We start from the raw sequence: 27,110 nt of genomic DNA, 5'->3' as shown, positions 1-27,110 counted from the left end.
TGCGAAACGCCTTGAAACCCCAACAAACAAACAGTTTCTAAATTTTTCTAATGAACGCCAACCGTCCCCCCCCACGACTCAGAGACAAATTTGTAATGAACTACTGCCGCTCTGCAGAAACTATGTCCTAGAAAATGACACAGGTTTTTGGATTTGGGCTACAAACAGCATAATCATAGTTAAAAGATCACTGGGATCACTTTTAAAATAAATCAAAAGTTGATTGGATTGGGACTCTAAAGAGTTGTCAATGCATGAGGGAGGCTGTTCACACGACATGACGAACAATGTTGAGTATAGAAGACAGACGTTTAGGAACCACTGGTGTACACAAAGCAGGACAAATTGTTTTGTGTTTTCAAACTCCATTCTGACTCGTCAGACCAGACTGTGGTTTTCCATTGTTCTGTTGTCTAGTTTTGGTGAACGCCTGTTGGTCAATGCGGCCTCATTGTTGGTTTTGAAAGATGACCGGGCAACACCTGCACAAGTCAGCCCGCTTTGACTAATCCTTCAGGGAAGGTTTTATGCCCATAATGCATCTGGTAAACAGTGGTCTCTGGAGCCACAGTTTGCTCCTGCGCCCTCTTTCATTACTGAGGGGTTATCAGCTGGAGAACTGATGCTCTCTGCATTATTTCAGGACTGATGTGTATTTTTATGAATGTAAAACCACTTTATTTGCCAGCAGGTCATGCTTTTCCTGAGGATCTGGTCAGGCGAAAAGTTCAAAACCTTAGTGGAGGTACTGAGGTCTAGAGGTTGACATCTGGTCTGAATCGTGTGGTCTCTCTGGTGTTAGATGTTTGGATTCTGCCCAGTTGGATCCTGTATTTACCTTGTTTCTCTGTTTCACCCGATGCTGATGATTACATGGACTCAGCATAAAAAAAATCCGTACTCCGCGTTCCCAAAAGGCAAAGCTGGAATTGGAAATAATGACTTCACAATTTGGGGCCCCGATAAGATTTATGCAAAAGATTACTCATCATTTGGACGAGAAGCTAACAGACTGCAGACGCCTCAAGGAGGCAAAAAAAAAAAAAAAAAAAAAAAAGGCTAAATATTGTACATGTAGTTTCACAAAAGGCCCAAAAAAGGTTGAAGGGATTTGGAAAAAGCTGTTATGAATGCTGATTGGTTTGAATTAAAGTGTTATGCCCTCTGCACTTTCTGTAGTCACCAGAGGTGGGTACTGAATCTAAGACCACAGAGCCAACACTAAATAACCACAGTACAAATATTTTGACTAAATGAAAAATGTATTCATCATAATGAATATACAACCATTCTCCATATTTACAGCAATACAAAAGTTTCAGGAGCGGAAGAAAGGCTAATACATTCAGCTTTAACACATCACGGCTTCATAAATCACAAAACTGTTGTCATCTGAAGCACAAATGCAGACACAAAAATTGCACATTCATTTAAATACATGAGGTAGTCAAATGATAAAAAAAAACAAGGAAAACAAATTACAATCAATAATTCCTTTGAAAGACTTATGCTCCAGTTACAGCTGTTGAAAAAGAAATTGGGAAACATTTAGCAGGAGAAGCTCTGCATACTTTCAGCAAACAAGGCACTCTTTGTGAGAATCACTTCATCCATGTCTGTCTGTTATCATCAGACGAACATGGCACTTTTCCCAGCATGCACTGAGGCAAGAAGGGGACAAACAAGAGGATATTTGAACCTCTGGGAATACTAATGACTGTTTTGCATAAAAATACTAATCCTATCTGAACACGGACTGGATCCAGAAAAAAAAAAAGGAGCCAGAACAGCAACAGAGGATGATAATTACAGATGCATGTAGGATATGGATTTGTCACATTTTACAAAACAAACTGTGACTCTCCCAACAGCTTTAAAGACCCACTCCGATACAAAATGTGTTTTTGGTGTTGTTAACATGTTTTTGTGGCTTTTTTTTCATGATTGAGGACATATATAAAGAAAATTACATTTCTGTGGATTTCTTTACTGAAATCATTGTAGATCAGGAACAGAAATTATGCTGGACAGATCACAAGCACCCTGCTGGGAGGGGGAGTGGGGGTGGGGTTGCTCCGTGACAACAGTCCCGCCCACAGTTTAGAGACAAATTTCGAATGAAAGTCTGCTGTGCAGAAATTATGTCCTAGAAAACAACACAGGTTTTTTAAATTTTGGCTAAAGATGGCATAATTATAAGTAAAAGATCAATGGGATTTCATTTAAACACATCAAAAGATGATCGGAGTGGGACTTCAATCCTTTTTTTATTAAGGAGTTTAGGCTGTGATAACAGTGAAAAGAAAAACATCCTTTTTGTATCCTTAGCAGGTCATACTTTAGAATAAAAACAATGTTAGATGAAAAACAAGAGACAAAAATGAAGTGCAGGAAGAAGCAACATCCTGTTAATTTATCATTAGTTACTGAAAATAAAGAAAAAACTGGAAAGAAGACAAGGTAATGGTTTTATATGCTAACTTCTAAAAGTTGCTGTTCTGAAGTCAATGTTGACCATAATTGTAGCATTAGTGCAAGAAATCAGGTCAAACCATGGACACGTATTCACTGATGATCATTGATGTTAACTATAGAATATGAATGGTCAAAAGGAAGTGAGTTAGCCATAGTGACTGGACACTGAAAACCGACGACTGGACAGCTTGGTTTCAGTTAACTTTTGCCAAACAACACTGTACATTTATAATGTCAATAACGTTGAATATAATCTAATCCATTTTTTGTCTCTGTTTTTTGTTTGGTTTATGAGTTCATCTCTATATTTACAAAACCTTTAGGGACCAGAGAAATGCCTCACATGTCCTGAGACCGCTAAGAACGCAATAAGGGTCGCCTTTCTTTCTCCTGTGACAACTAGAAGTTTGTATCTCATTTAAACATTCATGTTCACGGTTATTTAAGCAGATATCTATTCTTTGTGTTAATCTTCATACATCCTCACACATTTCACAAGTTTCAGCTGAAGTGGCAACAAGAAGTTGATGTTGTTTACTGAGGTCCTAAATACTTATGAACATGCTTTGTGAATGCTCACTTTTTCTTTGACGCTAACATGTGAAAACAAAAAATGAACAAAACGTAGAATCCTTGTCACAAGTCTGGTCTTTAAATCCACAATGTTTTATATTTAGTTAGCTGGTATAACATTTAACTTCACAGCTACTTTGCATTTAAGGTGTCATAAAATTGACTGTCCTGTGTGGAGCAGAAACATCCCATCCACATTTCACAGGACAAGTTGTTTCCTATAAACTTTGACCAAATGGGCTGATGGTGCATTATTTCTATCAATAGGCTTTATTAGAAGGTCGCTTTTGTAAAAACAGAAAGTTTATATGTACCTTCTCTCTCTATTTTACTGGGGTGGTTCAAATTCAACTTTAATCTGTGTTTCAAAGGCCGACTTGTGACTTTTTAGGAATATTCCGCACACAATATCCCAAAAAACATATGTTTAAGCAAATCCACAATTCACAGTACTCACACAAAAGCAAAGTACATTTTCTATAGTAAATATATTCCAAAATATAATTTTATAAACAAATATATATTTATACTCTGTAGAAAGTTTCATACAAAGAAAACATAAAAACATTTTGAGAAAATAATACATTTTTTGGGTTTTGTTTTTATAAATCTTCAGATAGACTTTTGTTAGCAACAAGATAGCATTTCCTTTTAAGCCCCCCGACCCCAACACAGACAAAAATATAGGTTTTGCTGTTTTGTTTTGTTTATGTAGAAAAAGTGTTAAAAAGCGTTAAAATCAATGACAGCTTAATCAACATGCTTTAAGTGGCAAAACTTGAACTAAATTATTCAAGAAAAGACAAGGACAGCTAGCTTAAATCCAGAAAAATTCTTGTACGATTACTTTTGGACTGCTCATCGTCAGGTGATATCAAAGCTGTGGCTGTCTTTTGGAGGTGAAAACCTTCACTCTTTTTTTTCAGAATTTGTTCCAGGACAGATGGCAGGACAGTATTTTGGGTTTGTGTGTTTGAAACCTGGCCATTGTGCTCTGAAGCCAACTGTCTTCTATTTAAAACATTGAAAATCCTCAACGAACTTGTTCCGCTAATCAATACAACAAGTAAAATTGAACAAAACCTGCCTCGCTACAACTTTTTACACTATTTACACGACTTAAAAAACAAGACATTTTAGAGAAAATAAACCCAATTCCTAACATTGCATAAAAAGAGAAACATCTCATGTCTGTGCACTTAGAGTACTGTATATTTTGGACCACAATACGCACTTAAAATCGTTTATTTTCTCAAATATTGACGTTTTGTGTGTATCCTGGTTGTGCTGAATGACCTTAAACTGATTTTCTGTGGTACAAGGTGCTCAAAGGTGGGTCAAAATGTTTTAGTATGACTTTGGGTATTATGGGTATTACTGTAGTCAGGAGTTATCAATAAAGTTGAACTTTAGGCTGCTCACTGCAGAAAACTTCCCCTTAACCCTACTGACCAATCGCCCGCTGCTTCTTGGTTCCTCTAAGCATGCTGGGTAGTGGAGTTGCATTATAAGATTGTCTTTTATGATTGCCTTAAAAATCGGTGTGCTTTATGGTCCAAAAATCCAGTAGTCTGAGTGACTTAAGGAGATAAACAGCTTTCCACAGAAAGAGCCCATTACTAATGGAATATTATTAATAAAATCTACATTTTTTAGCGGCTTGAAGGAGTCTGTATGGCTTCAGATGGAAACTCAGCTTCAGCTTCAAAGGTGCTACCACTCCTCATTGCAAGTTTAAATTTACTAATGTTGAAAAAATCACTCAACCTTTTTTTTTTTAAAACATTTCTCCTTTTAAAAGCTTTTCTGGGTTTAAAGTGGTAGACGGTAACGCGTACAGCGTCATAAATAGGAGTATGTGTCCAAAGCTAATATTAGGTGGAATTCCTTTGAAAGTATCCCCCTGTGAAGACACATTTGTCATGATCCACTTTACAGAGCTCTGTAGAAGCTGCTTCCCCCCTTGAAAAGTTTACTAGTGGCGCTTGAGCATGAGAAAAAGTACAGGTCTGAAGCCTTTTAACACCATCAGACTAAAGAAATAACCGCCAACAACATCAGGCATGAATCCATCATGTGTTCATATGACTTGTAGGGTTTTCCTGCACATTTTTCACATTTTTCTTTCACATTTTTTTTTCCCTTTTCCCTCTTCCGTTCTACACGTAATCATCATTTTGAGCCATTTATTTAACCATAGCTACAGACTTGTGTTTCTACTGCACTTCTGTCCTCTCTTTTATAGTGGTTCAGTTTGCCCCCACCCCCTGCCTTTTTCCTGGTTTGCTTGAGTTTAAGCAACACGTTACGGGCCAGCCATCGGCGCCTCGTCGTTGCATTTGCTCACAGCTAAAGTACACGTGCCAGGTGCTCCACAAACTAAGCATTGGCAAAACAAACCCAAACTATGTGATACTGTCAATATCAAAGCAGCATTTGGATATGAAGAAAACTAATATAAACCATTTTCCAGAATTTTCACATGCCTGCACATCTGATAGACTCTTATAAAAAAACAGTTTTTCCTTTTTTGCATGCTTTTTTCTGCACTTTGGATGCAGATATATATATATGTATTTTTTTTTTAATAACAGGTGTTTACTTTTTCGCTTTCATGATTTTTGAAAAACAAACCAGTCACTGTGAAGCCCAGGGTTTGTCCTGAGCTCTTCAGGACAAGCACATCTTGGACTACGCTGTGCTGCTGCTGGAGCATGGCGTGCTCTGTGTGCTGCCAATACTGTGAGCCGTGCTGCTGTTCTCAGAGGCGGGAAGTGACTTCTGGGCCGGCGGCGCCGCAGGTTTCTCACCTAGAAACAGAGCAGGGAATGGCACGTTTAAAGTGGACCTGGCTGCAGGGAGTTAAAGAAAAGTCCAAATCGATTTTCACTGGAGCACCAAGACTCATTATTGTTTGCATTCATTTCACTGGTATAAAGAAAATGCTCAACACAAACATCACCTTATTGTTGCTAAAAACAATGCAAAGAAAAAAAGAAAATTTCAGTCAAAAGCAGTGAAGGTTCAAACTTGCAATGAAAAACCCTTCATGTATTTAGTGTTTTGGCTAAAACAAAAAATCTTGTGACTAATTTTTTCCATTAATCCCCACTTCATCTTATCTTTTCAGGTGTACAAGCACTGGTTTAGTATTCTACAGATGTTTAGGGAAAAAGGGCCTTTTGGCAAGGGAGAAATTCCCTCACTGGACCAAAACCACGTAAAACAATAGGGATTCACCTAATCTGCTGGATTAAATTCAATTCCTCAGTCTAATATTATTTTGTAGATTGGGTTGTCAAAGGCTGGAACATCATCAAAGAAAATCGCTTCATATTATAACCCCGGAGACGGTTGTAATTGATACCTCTGCAGGAACGAATTGATTTCTAATTTTATTATAGTGTCCACATTTTCCACAGATATTTTTTTATATCTGCAATGCTGCAATGTTAGCATATAGTATCCTAAAAATAAATAAACTTTCTTTATTGATTTAAAATCATCTAAGTGTTAGCCAAACATAAGAGCCGTGTCTAAAAGAAGGATAAGTACAAAAGAAATTACATTGTATGCACAATCTTAAATTTCTAAGAGTGGATTCAGAAACTGAAAAAAACAGTAGTAGTCCCTCCCTCCATTTCTTTAGAGTTGCACTGATAACTTTGAAATCCGGCTTGTGTATGAATGCGTGAGCCCTCTAGTAGAAGGTATAGGAGTCAAAACTGTTTGTGTTTTTGTGTGATGATGGTGAGTGGTGGGTGATGGGAGTTCCAGATTTTTAAGCTGGTGGAACATTCACACTTACGAGTTCACATGTTTCTGTGACCAAATCATCCCGTGGGCTGGTAAAGTCACTGGGTATAGTCAGCATGTGGATTGTTTAGGCCACATGACCTGGAAATGTCCCACTGGATAGGAGGGTAAGAGCTGCACTGAAGTGTCTGGTCAACATTAACATCTGGGTTCTCAGATCTCAACTAAGACTGCTGGTCCTGCTGAAATAGGGGAGCAGCAGAGCAGAGACTCGTCCCGAGTACTGATGTGAATGAAACAACTCTAAAGTTGTCTCTTAGACACGAGCCGACTCCTTCCTGGCAGTGGTTTTTTTCTATAATATTTCACCCTTTCTTACTTTATTTTTCTCTCTAAGCTGCACATGACTGCGTCTCTGGTCAATATGTGGTGGCGCTCAATGCGCTCCGCAGAGGGGGTGGGGTAGTTCGGTAGACTCGCAGCAGCGCAGAACTGTGCACAAAAGGCAGATGTAGAGAGAGAGAGACAGATGAAACTTTTTGTACTGGAAAACCCAAATAGTGTTTTATGTTTTCCACAGAGTGGTTTAATTTCAGATTTGATAGGTATGAATGTAGGCATAACAGGTTCATCCCACTTTGAGCAGTGGCATAGACCACATGTGTTGTAACTTATCTTTGTGTCATTTTTCACACTGTTGTCTGAATTCTAATGAAGCCAGGTTGTATCTGTAACTATGTTCATACTTTGCACGAGGTCATTGCTTTAAAAATAAAGTTAAAAGAAATACAAGAGGATGTTTGTGAAAACTGTTTTTTCCCCTTGAGAATCTGTAAATAACAGGAAAAAAGTAAAGTAGCGAGATCTGAATTACTTTTTCAAATAGGTAATGAGTAAAGTAATTTAATTATAGTGTTGATCCAGTAGCTAAGTAAAGTAATCAATTACTTTTTAGAAATAATTTACCTACAACTCGGATATGACCACAGGTCAATGGTTGTATGGTCAAAGGAAATGTGATTGTGTAAGTGTGAGGGATAAAACACATTGTTTTAGGAATATACACAATAAAATCAATTTGAATAAAAATAATCAAATCTAGCAAAAGTAAGTTTATTATTGTCTTTAATTTTGTTATTTTTGGTCTGAAATAAAAGCAGATGATATGAAAAAAAGTCTTCTCATGTGAGTAAATGAACCTGTTTGTGGAAAAAGTCTAACTATAACAGCATCAGCTGGACAAAGGGAAGGGGGTTTCTAGAAAAGAATAAAGAGAGACTTTTCACTCCACAGATATGTCATCTGACATCATGTAACTTTAAAGTCTATTCAGTTGAACTGGACAAAAAAATAAATAAACAAAATTAAATCAAGCAAAAAAAGAAGCGATGAGAGGCCCTGGGCCTTTAAAGTATTAAAACTTTGTTTTTGAACTACATGTAACAGTTGGGGAGCTCGCTTCTTTGGGTTCATTTCAAATGTTGCCATTTAAGGAAATTTAAGCAACTGCAACGAACTTGCTCGTCCTGAGTGACCTTTCACTACACACAAAATCTGGTGTTTTTTCTATTCCCCAGCAGTTTGGATAACAGATAAAGGCTGAGTTTCTGCTGTGGTGGACTAGCTTACTGTAACATTGCCAACTTTGTATTTATTTTTTTCTTTTATAAACCAGGTTGTTAAAGGATTTGTTTATTGCTCCATTGAATGAATGAACGAACTATTTAATAAGGGACTCAAGGTCCAAATAACTAGACTATAAAACAAACAGAAATTCATACATCAAAGGTACAATAAATATCCAAATAAAAATTCTAAAAACAATAGGCATAAAAATCCAAGTAAAAACACAAATTACAACCTTAAACATTGAAGGGCTTAAAAATGCGTCCATACCAGTATCTCCAGACTGGAGACTGATTTTTAAGAATCCTGAGCTTTATATTGGTGAGTGCTAAAATAAGTTAATTCTGAGAGGCAATAAGACGTCGTCTAAAACCATAGATAAAATGTCTTAAAAAAGCCTGGAGAGAGTTGAACATCAGCACCAACAAACATCTCACTAGCACGGCGCCACTGTGGTCTTTTTAATAAAATCCTCAGAGAATCATTATTAGCAACTTGTAACTTTTGCATACTTGATTCCCTGTAGTCAATCCACAAGTGTTGCATGTATAAAGCAGTGCAGTACGATTTAAATAAAACAATTTTAACATGATCAGAACATGAATAAAACCTGCGTGCAAGAGTGTTTGCTTGAGCACATAAAAGAGAGATCGTCTGCGTAGGTCGTCATCATTAGTCATTTGTCGTTAATGACCATTTAAGTTTATGACAGACAACAAGCTCAATATTGCACATATTAAATGAAAAGATTTTAATGTCACATCAGCCTGGGTAGAACACTCTTATTAGCATTATATAAAACATAATTTTAAAGTCCATAACTGGAACAGATAAAGCTGTTGCAAACTGGAGCTGCTGGGACTAAAAAACCACAAAATCATTCGCATGCATCAAATGATTTACTTAACATTATCCACAAATCCATAAAGTGGAAACAAGAGTCTTTGATCAGTCCAATAAAATACTGTGTTTAAGATAAGATTTAGAAAAGGCTTTAAAGCCTGGATACAATCCTGCCCTGTAAATATGTGCAACTCTAAGAAGAGTAACTGCTTGAACATGTGTCCGTAACTGTGATGGAGTGGGGTGAGCTTGCTCATGTGTTTATCTAGCTATGACAGAATGTGAGGAGCTCATTCGTATGTGTTACTATGACAGGGTGGAACATGCTCGAGCATGTTACACGTTTGACTAACTTTGACAGTGTCACTCCTGTGTCTGTGGAATCATAACAGAGTGTGAAAAATGTATATCTGTTAACATGACAGTGTGACAAGTGTGCATGTGGTTTGTGTACCTATGAAAGCACGTGGGGAGCTTGTTAGTCTGTCTCTGTAACTATGACAAAATGTGATGAGTTTGCTCTTGTTTCGATAACTGTGACAGAGTGTAAAGAGCTTGCTCGTGTGTCTATACCATTGACAGTGTAACTGGCTAGCTTATGTGTTAATGTAGCTATGACAGAACGTGAGGAGCTCATTCATGAGTATGTAAATGTGATAGAGTGTAACAGGCTTATTTATGTGTTTTATGTAACAATGACAACATGTGAGGAGCTTGCATAAGTGTGTGTAACTGTGAAAGAGTGTGACTAACTTGGGCGCATCTATGTAGCTGCTTCAAGGCTAAATGGTATGGGGACAAGCTCACTCTTAAGGTCTGTTCACACCGGGATGAATTTCGCCGGCGATTTTCGCCGACGTTTAACGCCTCGTGACTAAACAAAGGGCACCAATGAGAGTGTGCACACCGACGCGAAAAAACGCCACGCGTCAAAGCGTCAAAAAAAAAAAAACGCCTCGGGTTCGTTTTTTTTTTTGACGCCTCGCGTCGAAATCTATTCGACCAATGAGAATGGCGCTTTTGCACACGTGTCTGGTGCTTCTGAAGTTACAGTAAAACACAACTTGGGGGCGCTCAAACACAAAACTGCCTTGCTGAGCACACATACCAGCGAAGAAGATAGACGCCAAGTAGCGTCTACACTGCCGCGAAGCAATAATGACGGACATTCTAAAATATCCCCGAACCAAGCACCAGTTGGAGCAACTGGTGCTTGAAATATTCATGTTTTCTTTGTATTATTCTGACAAACGCGTAAATACTTGCTCTCTTCTTCTGAGTAAAAAGCGACTTTAAGAATCGTAAAGTTGCGCAGCGCCACCTTGTGTACAGGAGTATTTCTGTTTACATTAAGCGCCATCTAATGTCAGGGAATGAAATTGCATGTTCGCTCAGCTCATCGTCAGCGAAAATCGCCTGGGTGTGAACACAAAAAACGTGGCGAAAAACGCTGGCGAATAACGCCTGGCGAATATTCGTCCCGGTGTGCACGGGCCTTAAGCCACTAACAAAGAATCTGCTCTTTCTACCTTTCAAGCTCAGCCTTAGTATGACGTTTACAATGTTGAAGTTATCTTAAACCCCTAATGAATGATGTTCATGAAGGTCAACGGCACTGAAAGCAGAGAATAGGGCAGCTTTATCTGGCGGTGGACTCTTTGGGCTGCTGGGAGCACACTTCCTTTTCAGGTCAGTCAGGGTCAGCAAGCTAGAGACGGGGAAGATCCTGGCATCTAACTGAGAGATTGTGTGTCTTTTCCTGTGAGAGCCCACTTAAATCAACAAGGGGAATTTCCACAGCGTCTCCAACTATTGTACTGCAAATATTTGCTGATCACTTGTAGCCCCCAAAAAGTAAAAAGAAGGAAAGAGAAGACTTGTTGCTGCTGACAAAAAAGTTATTTTTACAGTAGGAGAGTGGACATGTTATTGTGACAGACTCTGAATGTTTGGCGATCACAGCAACATGCTGCTAGCACTGAGACGCCAGAACATTCCTTCCAATCTTATCTTTTCTTGAATGTGGAGAGCAGTGTCATTGCAACCGAGCAGCAGTTCAAGGACCTACCTGTGTGGGTGTAAATAAACCACAGAGCTCCAGTCAACAGAACCCCAATCACAAACGCTGCAAAGGCAATCCCTGCCACAGTTGGAGTGTCCAGCACGTAAACGATTTCTGGGAAACAGAAGAGATTAGAGGTCAAAGAGTTCAGAATGATATATGTGAGAATAAACAAAATATGCCTTAGAGTAGGAATGATGTTTTCTGCTTACTAGGGTTTTCTGGACTCCTGTCTTTTGTAGAGTCAACTGCAAAAGACAAGAAAAACAATGTTTTACTGCATGTTAACTACTATAAGAATAAATCTGTTGTATATAAGACTGGCCACATGTGCAAGAAGCAGCAGATACTTAGGAATGCTGTTAGCTGAAACATGTTTTTATGGAAAAACAGTGAAAGAGCAGCTTTTTTGTAAGATATCACTGGCCTGCTGGATGAACCTACTGACACAAGCTCTGCTCAACCTGGCATCCTTTCAAAAGTGGAATTAGCAATAATGATGTCTTCACAAACAGCACAAAGACGCTTGTGTACAGCACAACTAAAGAGGCAAACCTGGTTCATGTCCAGCACTCCAGGACAATGGAGGCTATAGTTGGAAAGAACACCTCTGAGTTTTCAGCGCGTATTATGAACGATGACAGCTCATCAAAAAGGACTTTAATTTCAGAAGGGATGAGTGCCAGAGGACATCCTTCCTGTCACTCCCCCAACTCATCTCCCCAATGTTATTTGTCCCAGCAGACTTGTTATGCAAAGAATGTAGAGATAGGCCAATAAAGCTTGTAGCTTCACAAGAAGATAAAAGAGGAACACAAAGAGCCATGGTTGAAAAAGACCACAGTTCACAACATTCCCTTGACAACTTGGAAGTTCATGTTATCTTTTGTGTTGTGATGAAAACTCATTGGAGCTTTCTCATCTTTGTCTGAAACTAGTTCAGGTCTGTGAACCCACCAGCTATGCACAATCTATCCCCGTATCAACATTGTCACTTCATCAAACTAAAAACAAATAAAAGGTTCTAATGTTCAGACTTTAACTCAAGCTTATATAAAATATAGTTCATCATTTCCTGTTATTGCTTTAACAATGCATAGGAAGTAGGTAAACGACAAAAGACCTTGGGACAAGAATAGACTGACCCTTCAAACTGAGGGCGTTACAACCCTTCTCCAACATTATCAATCAACCAGGGTGCTAATCAGATCCCTTAGCCTCTCTCAGCCAAACAAAGTCCCACTTCAGCTATGGTAGCAGCAGCTCCATCCCTGGTCAAATGCTAGCCTCTTGGATGAACAAGATGCAAGCATAGCTTGATTTTTTGTGTAGACACTGGTTTTCGTACAAAATGAGTCCATTCCAGGTTTTTTCTTTTACCTCTGACCAGCTCTTAACCCTTTAAAATCTAAGCTTTAGTTCAGTGTTGACATTCTTTCAACTACTGCAGCTCTATAACCGTTTATGCAATTATTGTAATTCCAGCAGATTCTGGAGTCGAGAAAAGCAGCCTCGAGCTGACATGCAACACTTTACAGCAATAAAGTTCTTACACAATCAACATAAACCAGATGATTCTGACATGGAGAAAAGCAGCTTTATGACGTTACGCAGCACTTTACATTAGTCACGTGTTGCGTAATGGTGCAAATCTGACATGAAAAGTTGCTTTTCTCCATGACAGAATCAGCAAATTCAACATCAATGGTCCAAGAGTTATGGTATGTCAAAGAGCGTGTGTTATTTAGGGGTTGCCGCAGACGCCTATGTATTTAAAAGGTCAACCCATGGTTTAAATCGTTCACTGGGTCACTGAACAGACTCCTTTCAATCATGGACAACCCAGAGCATCCTCTCCACAGACAGCTCCGCTCCAAAACTGCCCGGTGCCAGAAATCCTTCATACCCAATGCAATAACCCTGTACAACAAATCACAATGCAAAAGATAACCTTTGCACATTTTTTTATTATCTATTTATTTAGTTTTTTTCTATTTTGTACATTTCTTTTGCACATCTTTTTACCTGCACTGTTCTGTAAATAGCTTTTTAAATTATACCACCTTGTTGTTTGCATTTATGCTACATTTTCTTTGTTCTTGTTTTTTTATATCATTCTAAGTCTTTTTTCCCCTCTGCTGTCAGTTGCTATGGTGACAAACAAATTTCCCACGTGTGGGATCAATAAAGTATTTCTGATTCTGATTCTGATATTGATACTCATCATTCAGTTAAGTAGAAGTTTATGACTTAACTTTCTACTAATTAATGTTATAGGGCAGTTTTATGCCACAGTCTAGATGTCTATATCTAAATAAAATTTGTTGAAGGGAGAATCATAAAATTCTTACAAATGGTTACTCTGTAAAATGTATAAACCATTTAAACCTTACTTTCAGAATGCTAAAACATTAACTTCAGCTACAGTCTTTAGGCTGTCAGTATTGTATCTAGAATCCCTCATGTACCCCATGTTGGAAAGCTCAGCAAACAGAATTCAGATCTAGGTAATGGGGCTTTTTTATTTCCTGTTTGAACCTATTATGTTTACCATAGGTTTTTAAATGGATTTATGCAGTTCTGATTTGCCTGCCCCCCTGGCATCACACAGACCACTTCCTTTTTGAAGTGTCATTTCCTGGATTTGAATTCTAAGGCCTTTGTCTCTGTTGCCCCCATCCCGAGACAACTCTGCAATAATTATCAATTGCAAAATCTGTTACAGAACTGTTCGTTTTGTACTCTGTCGTCCTGGTGTTGAAAGATAAGGTTGGAAAAGGTTGAAAAAGCAACCTTTATCGTCAGAAAATTGCATTAAAGCCCTACTCTCTATTCCAAGTTTTGGGGGTCCCTTGAGTTTTTCTTCAGAGTTTTATTGACATTATGCAAGCAGGAGGAAGTTAATTTAGTACCTAAATTATACTGTATATTAACTACAATAAGTGAAGAAACTTCTAATTGTATTTCCTGGAGCATGTATCCCTTCTCTTGTTTAGCATCATTTCTCTTTCCCTTCAAGACTAGAACCACAGCACTACTGCTTGTCTTAGAGTACAGCTATGATCCACACTGCCAACCTTTCATAAAAGTTGTTCTTTTTTTTTTCTTCAAAAACTTGCAGCATTCGTAAAAGGGAGACATACTTTACTGGTGTTGTGAAACAGTAAATTTACTTTTCCTGGCTGAGTTGGAAGGAAGGCTCCTGCGTTTTTCCATGCAGCAATTTTGCCACAGCTGTCCACCTTTGATTTGTAGATCAAGTTCAGCTCTTTGGGATGCTGTCGAGAGCAGAACTGCAACCCCTAAAAGGGCTGTTTGTTTTCTTTGACATCCTAGCATAGCAGATGCCTTTCTGTTAGAAATCCCTGCTTGGAGTTGGAAGGTTTTTTTTCTTCATTAATGTAATTACGGATTATTTGTGTTTATTTTCTCTGCTCCATGGAAAATAAACCCTCTTGAGCGTCTTGCTGGTGTGGGCAGTACAAACTGCGTTGGCGTAGTGCTGCGGGATGTGTTTCAAACTGACTCCATCCATGCATGCAGAAGTATTTACAGCGGTAAAAACCAAGGTCTAATTAGACGGGAAGAAATCCGACTGTAGAACTGGTAATGTAATGTATAAGGGAAGCTTCTGTGCTTTAGTTTTACACAATCCCAACCAATACAAAAGAACCCATGGCTGACTAGAGTTCCACCTGGAGGTTGATCAGAAATCCCATTTAAATGACAAAAGACCTCTCAAAACATGGCCAAATACAGTTCAGACTCATCCTGACCAGCAAATGCTTGCACTTTGGCTGGTCTCCCAGAATCAACGAGGAGATGACCACTCCCCTCACTCCTCCGACTGGCGGAGGTGAGAGGCCACAGAGGAGGGTCTAAATGAAAACAACTGCTGCTCAGTGCTCCGAGTTCTCTTTTTCCATATCTTTAGGGAGAACTGGCACAACAGCAGAGCCGAGTTTTAGTGTGAGCGGTCCGCTCTCTCCTGCAGTCAACCATATGCTGATGTGCTCTCACAAACACACACCACTGTACAAATGTCAAAGATGTACACCACATGTGCATCTGCTAGTGCCCTTACACAACCATGCAGCTACTTAAGCACACACACACATATGTGCACACAGAGCCATTAATAAAGACCAGATGATGAGAAGTAATTTGTAGTGTTTTGAGGTTGGGCGTAACTTTTCTTTTGTCTGTCTTTAGAACACTTTCAGTCGCTGTTCATAGAGTGAGTTTGCTCATCCCTTGCTCACCTGGAGGCTCAGGTACAGAACTGATCGGTTGATCTGGTTGATCAATAACAACCAAAGTCTTCACGGACGCCTTGGTGTTCATCATCAACTGCAAGATTTTGTCCAACGATAAGGAACAGACCTCATCGGGTTTCAGGCACTGTGGATATGAGAATTGACAACATTAATTATCTAAATTTTGAAAGGAAAGAGAAGACAGAAAAAAAGCAAACATCAGACACGTAAAAGCCTTATACCATTTTTTCCACAGTTTCAAATGATACTTTAGGTGGTTCTACATTGTGAGCCTTCGGTGAGGGTGTGGCTACTTCTTTAAAATCTTCAATGTTTTGGTGCAGCAGAAATGCATGTCTGTTCGGAAACTATTCTGATGATAAAAAAAAGGTTTCCCCCGAACTTGGTGCATGGAAAAGCAGAAAGTAATTCTGTTTTGTTGCAGGATGTTGTTCTTGATAAAACAGTAAGTAATAAATGGATTACAAAAAGAGGTTCGGAGGAAGAAAATTAATCCTCTTTAAGTGATTTTAGTCATTCTAAATGACATTTGTAAAAGCAAACATTTCACAAACTTCCCGCAAATCTGAGGTCGCAAATGGGAGACCAAGGCTACGTTCACATCGGGCCTGTGTCGCGCTGAACGCAGGTTCTTGAACGTGCTTTTAGTATATGGTGTTTGCAGTTGAACCTACAGTTTAGCTACAGTTGAAAGAGAATTGGCGCAAAATTTCAAAGCGGTGCAAATCTCGCAAATCTTGCTCCAGGCTTTTTTCTTCACAGCTCTATTCTGATATACGAAAGACTTGATGTTATATAATTTCAGCCGGAACACAAAGTGCAATTAACACATCTCTCCTTCATGGTCAATTTTCAAATTGTTGGCATTTCCGTGAATTCAAAAAGGCGCTACATGTGCTTTACTACCTAATCCGAGTCTCTGGTTGGTCAATTGGTTTAGCTTTCAATGCCCATTCAATGATTACGTGTTTGGGAAATAAAGCCAAAAAACTTGCGTAGTGACTTGTGAACGCGAAGGTTTTAAAAGCAGAACCCCAAAAAGTATATATTAGCATTTTCAAAGACTTTTCATTGAATGTGGTTGATTGAACGTGCGTTGTGTGGAGGACGGTGTGAACGTAGCATCAGAGTTCAAAAAAATTACTGTAGAAGATGACAGTCATTAAAGATTAGGTAAGAACTGCAGACTGACAGCTGCAAACAGAGACAGAACTGACAGTTAAGTCAGCAAAAACAGACAAACTAAATCTTTTCTTAAAAATGAGCTGCACAGCATAGTTGTCACATCTCACAATAACAGTTGCATCACACACCAGTGGCAGTTGCTGGCTCCCTTTAGTTGTCTTGGAGCATAAAGAAAGTTCGCAGTGCAAGAAGAGCAAATGTCTGTTGAATGTTGAGGAGAAGAAGAAACTAAAGCGTTTATTCTCCATCCCTGCAGAGGGACGAGGAGGCAGGAAGGTGACAGAGTCGTCCGTTGGGCAAAATGTCTCGATGAGTTTGTAGTCGAAGTCCATTTTGGGGTCGGAGTGAGGAGAAATTCGGCACGATGTGATAATGAAGCTTACATCCGGATGATATTCAGATGAAGTCACCTGAAATGAATGAAAGAAAAGAAAAATGAACCATGAGCTATTGGTCGGTGAAAGTTCTAATTTATCAAGGTGACGCCTTAGAGTTGAGTCAAGGCATCTGGAGTCAAAATCTACTTTCATGAAACGTTTCCACATTCAGAGAGCAGAGTGATGAAGTCACTTGGATGAGTGTTAAAATGTTTCAAGAAAGAAGAGTTTAAGTTTGAGTCAGCGCTGCCAGCACCGCCGCCAGGCTACGACAAACACTCACTGCAGAGGCCGACTCTAGGTTGGCGTCATGATATAGGCGGCACCAACAAGGAGCGAAAGCCGGTGCCTCAGAGATCAAGATGGGAAACTATGAAAACAACTTTTTTTTATTGTTCTTTAGTGTGCCAAAGGTAATATATTATAATGTATATGGATATAGTTTACTCTGGAAAGGCTTAAGAATAGCCCTTTAAAAGATTCTAAAACAGACAGCATGATGTTTATAGATACAGTCAAATGCAACCTTACAGGGGTTGACTTATGTGTGCAGCAGGTTTTTGGGTTGCTCAGAGGGTCCTAGAGAGAAGAGGCTGGTTCAAGTATTTTAAGGGGGGTTCAGGTTAGGGTTGGGCGATGTCCCTTAAATTGGCCGTTGACGATGTTTGCTGTCAACCATCGGGATGGACGATGACATCGTCGGGGGGGGGGGGGGGGGGGTGGGGTATTTTTACATTTTTCGTTCTTATATAACTGCTATTCGTTTTTTTGCTTTTTTCATTTTATTTCCCAACTGATGACTAATCCGCGATGATCCAGTATAAACTGAGGGAAGTGACTTTAACAAAAAAAGTAACAAACAAATTAGAAAAGAAGTAGTCCGCTCCCGCACTTCCGGGGGAGTGCGGACTTACAGCTTTGTGTTTGATGGGAAGGGGGGGGGGGGGGTACATGAGCGGTATGTGTGGGAGATTTAAGACTGCGATCCGTCCCGCAGCTCTAGGGGTACAAGCAACCGAACTCAGAACCGGGTCTAAAAGTGTGTGTCTGAGCACAGCTCGGATCGTCAGCACACACAGCGGTTTGAGCTTCAAAGCAGAAATGTCGCTCAGTCCTTAGAAAACATTCAAACAATCACGTGGATTTGTGTTTCCAGTCGTGTCCCGACTAAATAAAGGCTGATGTTATTCACAGGATGCAGCGCCACCCAAAGCTAATGTTGTTAGCCAGTGTTAGCATACTGCTAATCCTGGCTTCGTTCAGAAAAAGCACTGACCACACGGATTAAAATTCAAATGATGAGCGAACAGGTGTTTCATAATAACCGTAACATTATTAAAGGCACGTTTAGAAGATCGTCTCATATATTACCGAGCTGACATGTCAATGTATATAGCCGCTCGGCGCTGTTTAACAATGTTTTGTATTGAATTGTTACATACAATAAAGTTTGAAAAAAAAAAGCCGCTCGGCGGAGTTTATATCCTTCCGTTTTTCAAACCCAACTGCGCATGTGCGAATGATTTATTCCGACCGAAAGTGTGACCTTAGTGAACGTTTTTATATTCTGAAAACATTTTTCTGGGCCCATTTACACGGTTGGATTCTAATCTGACCATTGATCCCATCAGGATATTTTGTACATGTAACCGCGGCTTATGGTGTCGACGCGCAACGTGGCGGGGGCGTGGCATCACGATGGTGGTCTCTCCATCGGGATGTCAGTCACCCATCACGATGGACGATGATATCGTCCATCGGCACAACCCTAGTTCAGGTGTGTGAAGCAGTTCCCTTGAGGCTCACTGGAAATTAAACCTACGATTGCTGTGCATGTGGAAAGTTTATCATGAAGTATTCGTAAGGCTAATGTAAGTTGCTCACAGTTATGACGTACAGGTAACGCTGTCGTATGGTACCCTTACACCACACTAGTCGTCAGTAAGCATTAGTCGAAATGACCCTCACGGCTAGATACGGGTGGTCTGCGGGCAAACTTGTACAGGGCACACACTAATCATTTGAACAATACTAAAGAGTTCCTTGTGCAGTCCACAGGATTTAGGGGTTTGAGAAAAGGAAAAATCAGACTGATGCATCTGCATTTAACCTACGTCACCCTTACTTACCAATGCATATTGTTTAAGTGTGTGCTACGACCGCTTGCTAGGATCGCCCGTTTCATGCCCATAGAAACAAATGTGTGTGAACATTCTCACTTAGCAGTCTTCAACTGATACTTCCTATGGGCTACCTGTGTACCACAAACATGTTTGTTTATTTTTTGCCCGCAGACAGCCCGTATCTAGCCATAAGGGCAGTTGTGACTAAGCTGTATTTTATTACCATAGTTTGCACTGTATCATGCCGTAAACTGAAATCTGTAGCTGCTCACAAAGAAATCTTTAAGGGAAAACAACTTACAAGGAAAACTAATGGATAACTACTTGAATGCAACAGTCTCAGATCTCAGCAGGCTGAGAGCCATTGTGCCAGACACACAGATGGCTGTGTTTACACTCTCAGAGAAGTATCTCCAGCTGATATCACAATGTTTCTTCAAACGTTTGCAGCATGTCAGTTGTTACCATCTTTGAAATTACTGAATTTCTTCCAAGCAGAGTAGAGATATTATCAGGGTGAAAGGTCCGAGAAAGATTTACCATTACAACTTCAAACAGTCAAAACAAAAACGGACCTTGTGAGCGCCTCACAAAGATCAAAGTGAGAAGAGGTCAACTCTCAGACAGAAACCAGCTTTGTCAATAAAGTTATAATCTGATGACAAAATTCTCAGCATCACAACTGAACTATAAAACAACACTTTCTTAACACCAATCGTACCTCCACAAACACGGTCTGGTTTTGTGAAACTGTGTAGAAGGCCTGGCGCAAAGGACTGTTGAAGAGATTCGTATCATACAACTCAATCTTGAAAGTAATGTCGCTTAGTGGTTGCAAGTCTTGTTTTGGCAAAGTTCTTGTCAGTGTTTCCGGCTCATTCCTGTTAGTGCAGTTGACCTAAAAGGAAAATAAAATAAAAGAAATATAAAAATTGCAGGGGTCTGGTAATAGAAACTTATTTTAAAACACATCAATGCTAATGGAGACAAAATTAAGAAAGACAAACCAAGAAAGCCTTGCCGACATCTACAAAGCAAAGCAAAATCATGCAAAATGTGTTTTTAACGCATAAGAAAATTTAGATTTCAAAATTATTATTAACCAGAACAATTAGAAAAACTTTAAACTGAAAATAAATTCTAATCAAATTTAGCCAAAAACAGTCATGTTAGTCTTTCTTTGAACAAAGTGGATTTAACTGCTCATAGTCAGCTGACTCACCGCTATATAGTGTCGCTGATTTTCAACTGACAACAGACCTAACCAATCTTCTGCTTTGTGATCTTGTGGCCTGTTGTTTATCTCACCAGGATCTACAAAAACCTACAATCCACAGGGAAACCTCAATCAATCGCTGACAGCAAAGCTTTGACACAGGTAACACCTTCTGCTGTCACATTTAGAAGTGGTGAAGTTATCAAAATGTAGAAATCCACTGTGGTTTCAGAAAAAAAATCTGATCAGTGTGCAGATCTGACAAAAAAAAACATTAACACTGACACTAACATTGACACTGAGTGCCACTAATTACTTAATACATTGCAACACAGAAAAGACAAAAGTCTGGAATAATTATTCTTAAAAACGGTCATAGAAACAAATCTCCTGTAGAAAAAGACGTCCATACTTTCATGTGCAAACGGAAAAGACAAAAAATAACGTAGGGTTCTGCTTTACAAAGGAAAGTGTTCCACATTTGCCCCTCACAAAACCACAGAAAACAAATTCACCAAATGACGGCAGTCAACGGGGGAATAACAGATCTGACTGTTGTTCATTACAAAGGTTTCACAACCTTGAGAAACACAAATGTAATTTTATTTCCTTTAGGGATTTAAAGTTTAAAAAAAAGGTACAGCAATGCAGCTGCCAGTCTTCTGGTTTACAGTATAACATGTAGAGATGCAGAACTAACACCTTGAATGCAACCTCAATGATTTGTTATTGTTGATGTAAAATTATGTTAAAAAAAAGAAAAAGATTCTAGATTTATACTCACAGAGTTGATATACATAGGCATTGCACTATCGTGCATGGGAAATTCAATGGTTTGACAGCCATTAAAAGGAGTTTCCAGAATGTAGTGAGTTGCATTGGTTGTTGCTTTACAGCTGGGATCTGAAAACGCCACGACGGCATTATTGAACCCTTTTTCCTAAGATGAAACACAGAAACCCTCAGCAACACTGTATGAGGAACAAATTTCTTAAAAAGCACATGTTGCAAACTACAAAGAAACAAGTAAATGCAAAGACAAGCAAATGTTCAGGCAGAAATGTGAAGCTGAGTTTTCAGGAAATAAGCAAATCCCACAAGGTGGTTGAGTTCCAGCTTCTAATTACAAATTCCAGTTAGTTTCTATTGTGTAATGAGCAAACCTTGTGTTCACACACCAAATCTTTGAAGCTTTCAAGATACGTTTACATTTTATGTTTTTTGATACTCTTCAGACTAACTCTCACTTTCTGAAGTTTCTATAAAAAGACATTATTAGTTAGAATATATAATTACTGAATGTAAATGTTAAGATGTTAAATTTGCTTACACAACATTGTCCTTCATTTGCTGTGGTGCTATTTTAGCAAATCATCTGCAGATTTTGCAGAGTTTTGAAAATGAATCTTAGGTGAACACAAAGATTTATGACAGATTTCCTAATCAGAGTGGAGCAGAAACATAACTAGAATCCTTATGGTTATGACAATTTGTCTCTATTGGGTATATGTTTGCACTGACTATCCTGATGGCTTTACTTACTACATGTTATTTTTCCAAAACAGACTTCTAAGAAAAACCTTGTGATGATATAAATACCCAAACAAATTGTGAAATAATAAAGTAAACATTTTTACGACCAAGACAATAACTACGCTGGATTTTAGAGGCCTTTCTAAAAAAGATTCCATTTCCAAGACAATCATGGAGGAATCACCAAATCATTACATTTAAAAAAACTAGGAAGCCTTAAGTATTTTATGGGCATGTATTAAAGGTAAAACTGAAAAAAAGAGTTATTTTCATAGGTAGAGTAAAGTGTTCCCTCGCTGTGACAGGGTTCACCCTTCGTGGTCTCGCTGACTTCTTTTGTGCAATATTGCACGTTTGTTTTTTCTTTTTACAACGCATAGTAAACTAGTAAAGATGATTTTTGTTTTCATTCTATAATTCTTGTGTTTCTAAGAAGGTTTGAACTCTGAGAGCTTAAACAAGAAAGAAAAGTTTGAAAATGTTCGTGTTTATCTGAAGGAAGTGCATAAAGTGTGTTGTGATAAGTTTTACAGGCTTAAAACATCTAGAATTTTTGTAAAAAATAAAGCTGACTACTTTGCAGATTTCCCTTATCACGGGTTATTTTTTGGAAGATAACTTCCACAATAAATGAGGGAACACTTTCGAAAAAACATCCATTCATGAAGCAGGAAGGCAAAACAATACAAGGTTTGCAGCTAGCCCAACAGAATCAATAATAGAGGATTTTTTTCTGCTCACTCACTTTCAGCTTCTCCTTTTCGATACTGACCACCATTCTTTTGTCCTCACACAGAACTGTATGAGCAACATCTAAAACCTGTGGGTCAGGCTGTTCGCTCTGACCAGGCAACGGGAAGGGCGGACCTTCAGAAAAGTGAGGAAAAAATGAAGAGGAAAAGGGTCCAGAATCTTCTCCAAGATGCTCAAGTGAGGATCTTCTCTCCACAGAACTCACAGCTTCTAAAATAAATGCAGAGTTAATGAAAACTTTACAAGTACATGTTATCTTGCTGTGTAGGCCTTTGTAAGATTACCTGGCTCTTTCAGAGTGATACTGAAATGGTTGGCCACAGCGGTGCTGGTGTAAGAAGTCACTGGGCCGTAACCCTGCTCCTGAGCCCACCTGATCAAAGCCTGGAACCCTGTTGGCAAGTTCTGTTTGGAGACCGTTGACTCATGTGGGAACATGTGGGATCTTTCACACACAGCATCAGAGGCCTACAGGAGAACAAAAGACATTGTGGTATTCTAATCTCAAGGACCAAACAAACAAAAATACAAAACAAGTGCGGTAAGATTTAATTTTCTAGTTGTTTTTGACTTAAGACAATGTTGGCTGACTGTCACTATTCTGTGGCTATCAATTAACTCTTCCTGGCACTAGATTTAAAAAATATTCTGTTAGAAAATTAACATTGTGGTCCAAACTTTGTAATTAATAAGTCTACACAAAACGGGCATCTCAAACTGAGATACAATTACAATTGAAACTTTTTTAAGTAGACCACAGTGTTTACAAATGAGTAGTTCCACTTTCACTTCCCTTAAAATCTTCAATGTTGTACCCCAAAGCTCAGATTATTTTCCACATTATATCAAAAACATGTTTGATTGCAGAAATCCTAATTACTGTTTTATGCTGACGACATTGTCCTGTAATGCAGCTCTTCTTTACAACTTTTGACTTTAGACAAAATGGTCAAATGTTGAAGTGGAGTGACTCAATCAGCTGGATGACAAATTACATAAACTATCGAATGGTGACAAACAAAAACAAATGTTTTGCACCTTTTCTTAGCCTTGAATGGTCTTATTCTAAATGGTCTACCAAAGTGGAAAATTCACGTTCATGTTTAGTAAATGGGTTTAGATGGCATAAAAATTCCAATTAATTTGAGAATTTTTAATTTCTTTTAATGTGTCTCATACTTGTTATCCCACATATTTTTAATATCAAATCACAGCCATCATTTAATTATCATTCTTAAAGACCAGCAGACCATGAGCATGATTAACGTGTATTCTTTGGTCTCATGCATTCTTTTAGCTCTTCGCTTGTTTTTGAACCGCTACAGCATGTTACAGCTGTAATTAAAAGAGTGACAGATTAGTTTTCCCTTCAATGACGGGTAAGGAGGAGCGATTCTTTTTTCCCCCAGTCATTTCTCAAAAAGCCAAATCTGTTAAGCAATAACAGTCTTTGGTTTTGACAAGGCTATCAAACCACTGAAAGAGCTGGCTACCTTTCAAAGAGACATGGGAAGACGGCACTACTGTCAACACTGATGTCAGCATGTTGCTACAGCAAGATTTTAACAACGGCTGTAGAAGATGACCTATTCGAAGATTTTTTTTAAATCAAACTAAATCAATCTTAATTGAGATTGAAATATTGATTTAAGTGATGCAGTCTTTTGTATAGATCTACGCGGTTTATCTCATACAGATTCACTTTTGTGAAGGAACACTGCATGTTGAAAGGGATAATTGCTGAGATTGTTTTCCTCACCCCATTTAGGTTAGTGTTTTAGCACAATAGCATTTATAATATGGACTCATAGAAAAGTCTTTTGACAAGAGCTGTTGCAATTTTAAACAAATCAACATTGCTGTCAAACTTGGACTAAACGCAGTTGGAAGTTTGCAACTTTGTTATTACAGACATTTTTTTCAGATTTGCAAAGGAGAAAGTAAACTTTGCTGAATTAAATTCTTTAATTCATTTTTACAGTTTGGTGGCTTTGGTTGAAAAACATAAATTCCTATAATGGTTTTACTTGATCCAGAATGTTGCAGCTCGTGTTTTTGATTTTCTTACCAAAAACATTAAAATATTCCTCTTTGGATTCATATGAAACTTAGAAATCATTTCAAAACTAATTTTTTCTCATAGCACTGACTAACAATGTAGGCTTGAAAAGCTTTGGAGTGTGCTGCTTTCCCTTAACATGTATGACTGTAATTGTTCTGCTCTGATCCTCTAATATTCGATTGGGCATTCTGCGTGTCAATCAAGTGACATATTTCACTTTTTTTGTTTATATATTTTCTATGGCTCGCAATTTACCCACACTTTAAACTTAAAAGCTGTGTCTGATTTTAATTGGTTGAATTTCTCGAATTTGTTTCTTGATTTTTTTCAGTAAAGTAGGCTCAGTAACCAGTGTGGGTTTTTCTTTATTAACAGAGGGATTACAACATTTTTTAGCCTATTAAAGTAAATCTAAGTGTAGAATTTTCAGTTGGTTGAGTATGCATGAATGTACACACACGCTCCAATATAACTACCGTGTCTGGTAGTATATGATCAATACATTAGAGACCTGTATTTTTTAGAAGTTACCATTTCTAACATCTCGTACTATACACTGATATTAAACAGGGGTCTTTCAAAGAAATACTATGCAGGCGAAGAATTTGCAGCAACAACTTGTTTCAAAGGGAGGGAGTTGGAACAAGAGCTGCTAATCAAAAGCTGTTGTTCTTTTTCAGTTTGTTTGCACTCAGAAAACGTGGGGTGGTCTTGCAACAGTGACTGATGAATGATCATACTGTGGTGGCCTTTAACAGTAAACCTTGGGGGTGCGTACAAAATGCTTCGGAACCAGCATTTACTGCAATCAAGAGAAGCTACTAACTTTTATCCATCTACATAAATTACAGGACAACTTGAGGTAATTAGGAACACAAATCACATCAAACCTGAACTTAGATTAGTAACATAGATTCTAGATGTTTTTAAGGTAAAAGAAAGAATTACGTTTAATACCTCATGTACAAGCTGAAATAGTCAGCTAAAGGTTTTTTTCCAAACTGTGCACATACGCTGGTCTTCAAAATAGTTTCAAAATTCACAAGAAATTTTGCAGGAGAGAAAACTGTCCCATAAGATGTAAAGGATGGAATATATTCTTCTGATTTGCCATTAACGTCAAAACACGACCACTAAGGGCCCAGCATAGTGATAAACCTGTGACATAAATACAGTAGCTATAAAGAATCATTCATACAGGACGGCTCTATACCAGAAGGACTTTTTAAAATGAATTTGGTTTGTTAAGTTGAAGAAGTTTTGCTTCTTATCAAAGGGGCTTTCACTTGAAAAACGAAGTCCAGATGATGCTTTTAATAACTTTTTAAACTATTAATACAGTTTATTTTACATTAGATTATCATTATAATTGAAATTATACCAATAATTGGATTATCTTTACATAAACACCTAATATTAATTGTGATCCTTTCTTTTTTTGTTTTCATTTCTGCTAAAAGATGTCTCTCAACATTTCTCGGTTAATTCTGAAGTTCTAAATGGTTTGACCTGAAACTTAAGACCTACAGAGTTAAATATACAGCAGCAGTCAGGCAGCTGTGCAAACACAGACGCGTTAAAAAAAGGGAACTTGCTGGCTTTAGCAGCACAGCAACAGTGCTGAGGAGAAGAGGATGGCCTCTGCACACCTTTACAATAACTGGTAGAATACTGAAAGAGCCCACAGAGATGTGAGAAACTACAGAAAAAGGAGTACAAATCATTTGGTACAAGCAAAACCAGACTAATAAAATAAATGTTTTACAAAGCACAATTTTTAGAGCTTCTTGAGACTAACTGCATTTGGTTTTGGGAGAAAAGAAAGTTCAGCATCAACTTGATCCAAAATTTAACTGATCCACCAATTTTAAGAGAAAAAAACTACTTTTCATAGGTGCCCTGATAGATCTGAGTTTTATGAATAAAGGTTTTTACTTCAAAGTGAAACCCCAGATTACTGACGTATGGTGGATGTAAGACACTGTAGTAATTAGCTTATGATTGTGGCTGCAGAGAAACAGTGCCCTTTATGTTTTATTAGAGTAATCTGAGACTTTATTTGATGTGAATCAGTTGCCGTGGTCCAGCTCTAACATTATGTGATGCCTTTGTCAATTGTGTTTCTCTACTACCATTAAGCTGCTATCCTCACTCTGTCATTCGAAGGAGCCAAAGAAGCATGCATGTCTACATAACCATCAGTGTATTAATCCCTCCAAAAAGCATTTGTGTGTTAATATTCCTTTATC

At 38.4% G+C, this 27,110-nt stretch overlaps 1 protein-coding gene across 3 annotated transcripts in view; it reads right to left on the bottom strand.

Annotated features, from left to right (window-relative positions):
* Nucleotides 1-1,243: 1,243 nt before the first annotated feature.
* Nucleotides 1,244-27,110, bottom strand: part of tgfbr3 (transforming growth factor beta receptor 3) — a 74,936-nt gene continuing 49,069 nt past the window's right edge. Inside the window, exons 8-18 of one of the 3 annotated variants that reach the window (XR_002290010.2) lie at nt 23,084-23,267; nt 22,792-23,009; nt 21,298-21,453; nt 20,520-20,621; nt 20,019-20,195; nt 16,926-17,207; nt 15,598-15,736; nt 11,548-11,583; nt 11,342-11,449; nt 7,184-7,296; nt 1,244-5,858 (exon numbers count right to left, since the gene is read on the bottom strand). Coding sequence is in view for 2 of the 3 variants with exons in the window: in XM_011474319.3 (XP_011472621.1) it covers nt 5,740-5,858; nt 11,342-11,449; nt 11,548-11,583; nt 15,598-15,736; nt 16,926-17,207; nt 20,019-20,195; nt 20,520-20,621; nt 21,298-21,453; nt 22,792-23,009; nt 23,084-23,267 (1,521 nt within the window). In the remaining variant the exon portion in view is untranslated. The remainder of the gene's footprint in view (nt 5,859-7,183; nt 7,297-11,341; nt 11,450-11,547; nt 11,584-15,597; nt 15,737-16,925; nt 17,208-20,018; nt 20,196-20,519; nt 20,622-21,297; nt 21,454-22,791; nt 23,010-23,083; nt 23,268-27,110) is intronic. The other 2 variants (XM_011474320.3, XM_011474319.3) reach the window with 2 other exon arrangements.

The sequence above is a fragment of the Oryzias latipes genome, chromosome 4, assembly GCF_002234675.1.
Source record: "Oryzias latipes chromosome 4, ASM223467v1".
Lineage (NCBI taxonomy): Eukaryota > Metazoa > Chordata > Actinopteri > Beloniformes > Adrianichthyidae > Oryzias > Oryzias latipes.
The sequence above is the reverse complement of the archived record's forward strand: the minus strand, read 5'-3'. Positions and strand labels throughout refer to the sequence as shown.